This window comes from Marmota flaviventris, chromosome 14 (genome assembly GCF_047511675.1).
Source record: "Marmota flaviventris isolate mMarFla1 chromosome 14, mMarFla1.hap1, whole genome shotgun sequence".
NCBI classification, from domain to species: domain Eukaryota; kingdom Metazoa; phylum Chordata; class Mammalia; order Rodentia; family Sciuridae; genus Marmota; species Marmota flaviventris.
Window position 1 is genome coordinate 19,032,300 of NC_092511.1, and position 10,532 is coordinate 19,042,831.

At 54.5% G+C, this 10,532-nt stretch overlaps 1 protein-coding gene across 1 annotated transcript in view; it reads right to left on the reverse strand.

Annotated features, from left to right (window-relative positions):
• Positions 1 to 10,153, reverse strand: part of Dnmt3a (DNA methyltransferase 3 alpha) — a 77,369-nt gene extending 67,216 nt beyond the window's left edge. The window contains exon 1 of the mRNA XM_071601399.1: positions 9,996 to 10,153. Coding sequence (XP_071457500.1) covers positions 9,996 to 10,058 — 63 coding nt within the window. The 5' untranslated portion in view covers positions 10,059 to 10,153. The remainder of the gene's footprint in view (positions 1 to 9,995) is intronic.
• Between the last annotated feature and the right edge of the window lie 379 nt (positions 10,154 to 10,532).

A 10,532-nucleotide genomic window follows, 5' to 3' on the forward strand; every position in this document is an offset into this window, starting at 1 on the left:
CTGCCGGGCAGGGGCTGATGCACCGAGCAGGGTGAGCAGATGGCCGGGGCCATGCCCTCAACGGCTCCACGGAGGCGTATCAACTGGTTTATTTTCACATCTGTCACGGGGTCTCTTTTATTCAATATCTTTGCTGATGGGTTGAGCAAAGGAATGTAAAATATGCTTATCAAATCTGCAAGTAGTACTGAGTTAAGAGGCATCACTAATACTGTGAAATAGAAGAATCTGATCCACAGCAACTTGAGCAGCTGGGAAGCAGCAACGCGTTTAGCGGGAACAGATTTGGGGCCAGGTTGGTTTCCTCGTCTGTCAAGTAAGGGACTGAATTAGCCCTTCCAGCAGCAGTGAAGGAGGAGGACTAGAGACAGGTGGGCGGGGATTTCTGCTCTGCCCTCTCCTTACTAGTCACTTCAAGCTCCTTCTTCTCTCTGTGCCTTGTTTTCTTCATCCATAAATTGGGGGTAATGATACTTCACAGCAGTGGGATACGTACGAACGGAGGTAATCAATCAAAAGCTGGCACGTGACAGTCACTCAGAGCTGCTCACTTCCTCCCTGCTCCACGCGTCTGACTAGAACATTTCACACAAGCACGGCACTCCCACCCTCCTCCGGGTCCCTCCCTGCCTCTTGCAATCCCAGCTGGTTGCATGTGCAGCCATCACTCAAGGCTCAGGCCCAGCCCAACATCTGGCTGGTGCCATGGCGATAAGATACTCCGTGCACTGGGACGCCTGATCTTTCCAAAATGAAACGCTGATTATGTCACTAAACACAGTGTTAACCCAAGGGGGACCCCAGGGCCTGCAAGTCAGGCCCACTCCTCAGCTCTTGTGCAGGAAGCTCCCCAGGACGTCTGGATCACCTGGGCCTCCTCTCCAAGAGGGCCCAACAGACTGCAGCGGGCGCAAAAGCAGCTGCTCCCCCTGGCCCCTGGGCCGACTGTTTCCTCTGCCACCTTCCCCTCAGGCTTCCCAGCAAACCCAGACTCCCCTTTCCAGCCTTGCATCCCTTCCCCTGCACCCCCTTCCCCATCCCCTAGCTAGACTGGCCTGATAAACTGCTCCTCTCCCCCAGCACCCCATCCTGCATTCCATCTCTGAGCACTGCGCTGGCCAAGCCATGAGCTCCTCGACAGAGGTGACAGGCCTTCACACGGCATCATGCAGCATGAGACAGACAGTCCAAAACACTGGATGAGGGGCTGTCCCAGAGTAGGTGCTCAACAAATAACTGAGTCTGTACACACAGATGAGGAACATGAACAAGTACACAAATCCAAGCAAATACACTGTGCCTGATTTCCCGGCGCTACTCAGAGCTTTACATCTCCAGAATCAGGAAACAGGATGACTAACGCGCACTTTCTAGGCTTAAACGCAATTGTCACTTTACATTTATGTAATTCTTTATGGCTTTCAAAGCACCTTCACATTTGGGTGCCTCTTAGATGAGGTGGTTCCCATCAGCCTCTCTCTAAACTTCTGAGGCTATGATCTGACCTACATTTCAGCACAGCTCACTGGATGGATTATTTTAAGCCACATACAACTTCTCATTCTGATGAGCTGGGCTATGATGATAATAATCTCTCACATTCGTACAGTATAGGGTAATTAACAAAGCATTTCCACGTATGTTGTTTCATTTATTCTTATGCTTTACAGCAAGCAGAGGTGGTATTACTTTTTTCCATTACATAAATGGGAAATGAAGCCCAGAGAGGTTATCTGACTCTGAGAGATCAGAGGACTAGGGAGGCCTTCAGAACCAAAATTCAAATCTTTTCAGGGCTAGGCCTTGAAAACTGCAAAACGTGTCACTACAACCCACCATGCTGTGTTATACACATACACACACACACACACACACACACACACACGGAAGACACAAACATGCAGGGAATGCAAGGGGAGGGCAGCCCCCAGGCCCGTCATGCCAGTCCCCTCCCTTAAGAGATATATGTCCCTCAGGATCTTTGCCCAGAGACAGTCAGAGAGACATGTGTGCTCCCTTCAATATTTAAACCGGATGCTACTGACCCGGCATCCGCTGAGCAGATGTCTCAAGTTGGTGTTTGAGTCGAGGGGATGAACTTGCCGGATCTAGTCAGCCACTTGCCCGGGGTCCCCTGGGACAAGAAGCACGTACAGCCTCTGCCAGCTGGCTGGCTGGCCTCCCAGGGACTGTCTGTGGTTGTGGAATTCAGCGAAACGAATTGGCTTCTGCAGCTCACGGAGCCCTGGGCTGCCTGAGCACCAAGTTGCAGGAGCCACCCCCTCGGGATCTTGGACTCACATAAAGCACGTGGGACATGGGCAAACACTCGTATACAGGCGTGCCCAGGCCCACACTGCAGAGGTGGCTCTGGCTAGAGAGGCCAAGGGCAGAGGCTGCAGTGGTTGAATTAGGAATCGCTGGAGAAAGCTCACTTCACAGCCCTCTAAACCCTTGCTTTACCTGACCTCAGTCATCCCCCAAAGCTCATCAGGCCTTTATTTCAATTATTCAATAAATTCAGCAAACATGCCAAGGGCGGTGGCCAACAGCTGTAATCCCAGCTACTCTGGAGTTTGAGGCAGGAGGGTCAAGTATAAGGCCAGCCTCAACAATTAACAAAGGCCCAGAATGCAGCTCACTCGTGGAACGCACTTGCCTAGCAGGCACGCACACACCCCTGGTTCAGTTCCCAGCACTACAAAAACATAAAATTCTGATGATGATGGTATTAAAAAATTCAGCAAAGATTCATTGGCTTCATATTATAACTACCAATGGACATCATCGCTTTGCCCAAAGGCCACAGTCCTGGAGGACAGGGATCATGTCTTAGTAGACCCTTTGAGTCCCTCAGAGCTTCTAAGTATATGCACACAGCAGGTGCCTTATAAATGCTAAATGATTGAAAATGGTCATGCCTGCTGACTTCCACAGGTCACCCCACCTCCTTCCACAGCTGCCTCCTTGCTTGGAGGCACCCCAACTCCCTCCACAAGTTGCCTTCTTGGCCTTTGTTAAAACATCATCCGGTCTTGTTTTATTGACTACCTGGACAATAAATGTACAAAGTTGCTGAGTGAATGCCTGAATATTTTCAGCCTTTGTTACAGCATTAGAATAGTTTACAGTGTTTACCTATATTGTTCTGCAGCAAATACAATGCACATGGGGTGGGGGCCCTCACATTATTTTGGAAAGAAAATAAACACAGAGTGGGCAGGGCCTCAGCCCCACCAAGAGGCCAGACACAGGGGTGTGCTCAGAAAAAAATCATTGAGTGCCTACTGTGTACTGGATAAAAAGGTAAGCAAACAAACGGAACTCAGTCTAGAGGGAGAGACAATACGTAAACAAGACCCAGCTGAGCCATGCTGAGGGCCAGAGGGGAGCGTGCCCACTGCTTGCTGGCAGCCAACTCCATGGGCACCCGGCCCGTTCCTGTCCACTCCTTCAACAGCCCACCCAGACTCTGTGCTGGCCTTGCTCTACAGAGGCAGACCAGAAAAAAGCTACTTCGTTTTTTGAGACACTTGCCAGGTATGTGAACCTTGCTAAGCCTCTCTTGCTCACCTGTAAAATGGGGTAACGACAGCAGGTGCCTCCGGAGGGACTGTGAACATTAAATACAGTTAATTGCGGTGCAAAGGAGACTCCTTTATGAGCCCTTTCCCATGGCCTGTGGCTCAGAGAGGCAGTTACAGGGCAGAATCAGGCCTCCTGGGCCCAGCTCAATTGCTAGAAATCAAGGGCCATTCCCTGATGGTCCAGGGACACCTGCTCCACTTGGGTCCCCCCCTTCCCCTCTGCACATCTGAGTCCAGCCTTTCCCACTCTGTCCCTAGAGGACCCACCTTCTCAGCAGAACATGCTCTGACCCTAGCTTGCACATTAAGAGAAGGAGGAATCAAGTGACTGTGGACTTAGCCCTGGCCCCTCACCTGGATCCCTGAAGGTATCCACAGCTCCTGTCATCAGAAGGTGGGTCTCACTGCCACTTACCTTGGTTTTGCTTCTGTTCAATGGGCAAAAAGACCTCAGCCCTCTCGTACCTGTAGACCTAGCAGGAGGAGCTTCCCTCCATGTGCAGAGCTCACAGGGGACTCCAAACCCACACCAATGACATGCCTATCTGGTTCCTTGAGCTTCCCCACACCACAAAGGGGTAGGTAGGCAGACAGACAGATGGACAGATAAAGTGAAAGTCATCCAAAATAAAGTATAAGGCTAACTTAATATATATACCAGCTCCTTGCGTGAACAGCTCGCTCACACACACCATCTACTTAAACACCTCAGGCCAGCGAGGAGCCCTCTCCCTGCCCAGTGCTGGCGCTGCTGAGTCATGCACCAGAGGCCAGACTCAAACACGGGTCTGTCTCCAGAGCCCCACTGGCCCACCAAGACCATACCAACTGCAAGGCTAACTGCAGGTGACATTCAATAAGGTCTGTTTCAAGAAATGTCTAGACAATCTGAAACCCAAAATGTAGGTCCTGGGCAGGTCACAAGTGGTCAGTATACATCACAGACCTGTTGAATGTACCTGGGCATCTAATAACTCCATGAGTAAAAAATGTACACATCATTATCCATGTGCTGTGTTCCTGAAGGGGAAAGTGGCTTTTTCTATTTAAATGTCCCCAAGGTTGCTTTTTTTTTTTTTGCAGTACTGCAATCCTCAGGGTCTCCTCGCACACACCAGGCAAGCCACAGAGTTACAGCCCCAGCTGTTTTCTCAAATTTTGAGACAGGGACTTGCTAAGTTGTTTAGGCTGGCCTGGAACTTTCAATCCTCCTGCCTCAGCCTCCCCAGTAGCTGGGGTTATGGGTGTGGGCCACTGCACCTGGCAGGGGCAAGTTTTTAAAAAGATTCCAGTGACTAGCCCAGCCCCAGGTGACTATGCAGGGGCATCTGAACGCAGTAAAGGCAGATCCTGCCCGGGAAGACCGCTTTCCTGCAGACCTGTGGATCTGCAAGAACCCCTGAGATTGGAGCTGGTGGAAACCCTGCCCAGGGACGCCCTTGAGTTTAGGTGCCAGGGCAAGGAAGTGCTCAGGGCCCAAGGGAAATCAATGCTTGCCAGCCCTCTGGGCTGGACTTTGACGGGGAAGGGAAGGAAGGAGCTCCAGCCCCAGGCTGAATGCACGTGTGCGGTGTGTGTAGACAGGCACGCAGGCGCTCCTGCATGCTCCCAGCACAAGGACGCAGCCCTGCTGCCTCTCTACACAGCAGGACAGGGCACGGGTGTGTGTCGTGGGGCAAGTGCCCCAGAGTCCCTGCCCACTGCTGCATGGCCCAGCTGTCTTGGTATCTTCCTAGCCCCTGTCCTTTGCAAGGCCCTCTGAGAGTGCTCATCAGTCCACCTGACGGATCTGTGGAGCCTACTATCCCTTTCCCTGGAAAGGGATCTGAGTCTGAAAGAAAAAAGAGGGAGGGAGAGAGGAAAAGAGAAGAGAGGAATGGAGGGAGGAATGGTAAGAAGCACTGTGTCCAAGGTGTTCAATCAGAAGAACCTATGGGGAGCAGATGTGCACATGTGCAGACACGTGCAATCCTGCACATGAGCCTGAATATATGAGCTCCTGCTGCAGGCGAAGTGCCCTCAATGTCCCCCCCCACCCCACCCCAGGGCAAGAGCATGCTGCACAGAGACAGGCTTCTCTGAACACCCTTTCAGTCTAAACAAATACCCTTAAACCTGTAGCACCAGAAACCCGAGCAGGACTATGGTGCACCACAGCGGAGAGGCACTGTCCATGCCATTCCCTTTCACACAAGAGGCAACCAGAAAGGCACAGAAACCAAGAGCAAGGCTGCTGGGTTCCAACCTCTGTACTACCTCCTATAGCTGTTTGACTTTAGGCAAGTGACTTAACCGCTCTGAGACTCAGTTTAGTCCTTCGTAAGAAAGAATAATAAAAATAATAGTGCCTACCTTATCGGGCAATTATAAGAATTAAATAAGAGGCTGGGCGCAATGGCACACGCCTATAATCCCAGTAGCTCAGGAGGCTGAGTCAGGAGGATTTCGAGTTCAAAGCCAGCCTCAGCAATTAGAGAGGTCCTAAGCAACTCAGCGAGACCCTGCCTCTAAATAAAATACAAAAAAGGGCTGGGGATGTAGCTCAGTGGCTAAGTCCCTCTGGGTTTAATCCCTAGTACCAAAAAAAAAAAAAAGAAAAGAAAGAAAGAAAGAAAATTAAATAAGGAAATGCACATACAAAATACCCAGCAGTCAGTGCTCAGTGCATCTTGGCCATTGTTTCTGAGGTAGAGGAAAGAAGAGGGCCTTAAGACCGGGGAGATGGCCAGAGGATCTGCACTCCTGCCAGCTCCAATGCGTATGTGGGGATCTGAAGAGATCCCCGAAATGTTCTCGGTCCCCTGTCCTGCTCCACTTGCTCCTTGCCCTCTCTTCACAGAGGGCTGGCCCTCTACCTCCAGGTCCCCTCTAAGCTATTGGCCTCCGTACTTCTTGCTTCCTGGCCCGTTCCCCTCAAGGCCAGGCTCCTTCCCTCTGCCGTGTTACATTTACCAACAGACTCACCCTGACCACATCCCAGAGATTGCCCCCTCAGCCTGCTCCCCCTGCCCACCCGTGGATGGCAGGGGGTGGCTGGCAGGGGCTGGGGGGCACTTACATCCAGACCTGCCCGTGCACCCCCAGCCAATGTGTCCACTTTGGCTCCTCACCCCACCTTCCTGTCCCTGGGCCCTAGGTAATGACTCCCCTGTGGCGGGGTCTTAGCCACTCTCATTTTTCTTTCCATCGTATCCATAAAACACTTCCTGAGCACACACTGTGGGCTATTGTCGACCCTGGGGACTCCTACAGAAGAAAGGGCTGAGACCCCACTCCCCAGGGGCACCAGACATTACCCACACCAGTTATCCTCAACTGTTGGTGGCCACAGACCCCCTGCAGGCTGCTTAAAACCTGGACAGTCAGAGTTCCTGACTCAGCAGGCCAGGGGTGGGGCCTGAATGTCATCTTCAACACCCTCCCAGGTGGTGCTGATGAGGCTGGTCAGGGCATCACATTTTGATCACTGCTGTCCACCGCAAGCTGTAATCCAGGGCAGGTGGAAGCCAGGGCTCCAGGGCGGTCAAGATCCGGACAAGGCCCGCAGGCAGAGGGAATAGCGTGAACAAAGGCCTGGCACCCAGGAAGTACTCAAGTGGTATCTGGAGGCGGAACTGGGACAGGCTGGAAGGGCAGGTGGAGCTGGTGATGGAGGGGCCAGTGGGCAGCCACACCCCTTCTCTCTGGCTCACCAAAGAACTCCTTTGTGCCAGGTGCCCCCGACAGCTTCACCAGGCTCTTGGGCTACAGACCAACCCGTGTCTCCCCTCTGTAGCACCCTGCCCCAGGGCTGGCTTTAACGGCAGCTGGCAGTGTCTCTACCCCCCCGCCCCAGGCAGCTCCCTGGCTCTGCTGGAGCCAGCCCAGAGGTGCCATGGAGGTGTGCCAGGTGAGCCAGCATGGTGGTGGGGAGGAGGCACACAGTGCCCGGGCGCTTGTCTACCCGGATCACTGCCATCTTTTGGCATGATCACCTGCCCTGCTGCCTGTGAGTGCGCCTGCTTTATCGGCACCAGCATCTGGAGCTGGGGTGTGTTTGTTGCCATTGGAGCCAGAGCAGTTACTATGGGTAGATAATAATAGCAATCGTAATCCTTCATAATTGGACCAGACTTTGCTGTCTGCAGGGCACTTCCATGCCCATGACCTCATCTGACTTCCACAACCGCCCTGTAAGACAGGCGAGGCTAGAGTTACTATCCCCATTTTCCAGCTGAGCAAACACAAGCCCAGATGGCCTGAAGTCACTTCTCCAGTAAGTGGCAGACTTGGGATTGGGCAGGGGACTTTTGACTCCTGGGGCGGTGCTCTTTCTCTATCCATAACTGTCACAATGCAGAGCTGATCTGCTGTTGTCTGGGGGGATGGGGGAGGAGAGCTCCGTGGTCCGGTCACAGGAGGAGTCTGTCCACCTGTGGGGGATGGCTGGCCAGTAACTGCAGGAGCACTGGTATGAAGGTGTGCTAACATCTGTCAGGACATGGGACTCAGGGTAGGAGGAGGCTCAGAGTCACCCAATCCACTAGGGAAATGAAGCCAGGCCCCAGGAGGGGAAGGAATCATCCAGAGCCACAGCCAGCCCTGAGCAGAGGTGGACCCAGGTCCCTGACTTTGCGGCTGCAAGCTCCAGGTGCCTGTGCTGCCCGAGTCCTGAGCTCCTGGGGAGCCAGGTGGGTGGTACTCGCCTGTAACCCAGTGACTACAGAAGCTGAGGCAGGAGGATTGCAAGTTTCAGGCCAGCCTGGGAACTTAGCAAGACCCTGTGTCAGAAAAAAAAAAGGGTTGGGGATGTAGCTCAGTGCCAGAGCACCCCTGGGTTCAACTAACAAAAGAGAAAGGAAGGGTACCCCGAAAGGTCCATAGGACCACCTGGACTGTCAGTTCTTTGCTTGTGGGATTAGAAAGAAGGGAATGGACCTGTAGTCCCAAGAGCCCTGCACAGGGCCACAGCACACACTGACACCCCTGCATGCTCTGCCTGACTGTGCCCACACGCCCCTGGGACTCAGCAGGGTTTCAGGCTAGGAATGCAGGTCCCTGGGCTTTGTTTCATTCCTGGCCGCATGTGCACACGTGTGTGTGTGTGTGTGTGTGTGTGTGTGTGTCCACAGCAGGAACCATGCAAGTGGCCTTGGAAGGGCTCAGATCCGGGGGGCAGGAGACCAGGCTCTCATTTGGACCCATCACTGACTAGTTGGGCTCAGTGTCCCTATCTGGACATCAGGGCCATCTGTCGTGCCCTGCTTGTTTCAAAGGTTGTCCCTGAGGACAAATGGAACAATGGATGGAAACCACCCAAACCCAGAAACACACTCTAAGAACAAGCAAGTCCAGGAAAGAAGTGAGCGTGCGAGGGATTTCTCAGCACCGCATGCAAGGCAGGCAGAGCTGCCCTCCTTGGGGTGGGTGCCCAGGCTGCCTACTCGGGGCCCCCCATACCTGGTGCCAGGGGTCCACCCTGTGGACAAACTGCTGCCCCCATGAATAGGCCCTGCCACTGCTAGACACCACCCAGCATCCCAACCCTTCAGAAGGCAGAGGGAACTGTGGAGACAGGCCAGGAAGGGCCACTGTGGCTCCCTTGGAGGGTGACCACGGAGTTGACTACCCACTGACAGAGGGAAAATAGGGTCCCAGTGTTGGAGTCAGAAGTCTTTTTTCCCAAGGGTGGTCACAGCTTAGGAGGTCCCAAGGTGGCCTGTGAATTCTGATGAAAGCCCCTTCAACCGATTCAGGCTAAACCTGGAGTTCAGCAGAAGAATGACGAGGTTACCCTCGTGGGACTCTGAAACCAGGGGGCCACCAGCTCCATGGCCAGAAGCTACATCAAAGATCATGCAGTGACACTCTCTCGGAGCCCGGGGGGTGGGTGAGGAAACACCACCTCTAAGGGATGCTGCTGTCCCCAGCCACTGAGTACCTGAACATAGCAGTGTGCCTGTGTGGGTGATGGCCCTCGGGAAGTCACTGAGCACCCTGGGAAGCAGGCAGCTAAAACAGAGAGGTGGAGTGACTCACCTGAGGACTCACAGCAATAAAAGGCAGATTCTAAAAGGGAATCGGGCTGTGGGACTCCCTTGAAGACCAGCCCCTCAGAGCTGCTGGGACTGGGGTTTGAGTCTGTGCCCAATCACCATGGTGGCTGAAAGCTGGGGCCCTGGAACCAGGCTACTGGGTCCAAATTCCTGTTCCACCCCCAAATCTTCACCTCTCCAACCCTCAGCTTCCTCATCACCAAAACAGGGCCGTCAAGGGTCCAGACCACCCTGTGGAGGAGAACCGAGGGAACTGTGGGCCTGACCGCACAGGAGCAGCACTCAGCGCAGCCGAGTGGTCACTCTGTGGGGACAGGGTCCTCCTGCTCCCCAGGCACCAGCCAGAGGGTGTCCTGGAGAGCCACTTGCTCACCTTCCGGTCTTCCTCGCGCTCCGGAGCGGAGCTGCTGGTGTCCCCGGGGCCGCTGGAGGGCATTGCGGGCAGCTGGGCGGTGGGAGGCAGGCTGGGGCTGCGCGGGGCTGGGGGGCTGCCGGGCTTCGGGGAGGGAATTATCGTGGCCTTGGTCAGCGAGAGTTGAGACTCAGCATAGATCCCAGAGGGAGCCTCGGGGAGACGCGGCCTCAGTTGGCGTGTGGGTCTGGGCCTCCGTGCCTCCACCTGTGGGGGGAAGAGAGCGTCAGCAGGGTGGCGCACCAGGCCCGCTCCCACCTGAGCCCCGGGGCCAGCCGGGCCTGCGACCCCCTGGCCCTGCTCTCCCCTCGCAGCCTCACCAGCACCTCAGACGCAGGGACACCGAGGCCGACTGGCCGCCAGCACCTGTGCCCCCTCGGGCACCTCCCAGCCAGGGTGGCCTCCAGGCTGCTGTGGCCGTGGGTGCCACTTCTGGGACTTCCAGAGGCCTCCTGCCTCCTCCTCCTCTGCTCTCACATCCGTCCTTCCCTTTGAAAG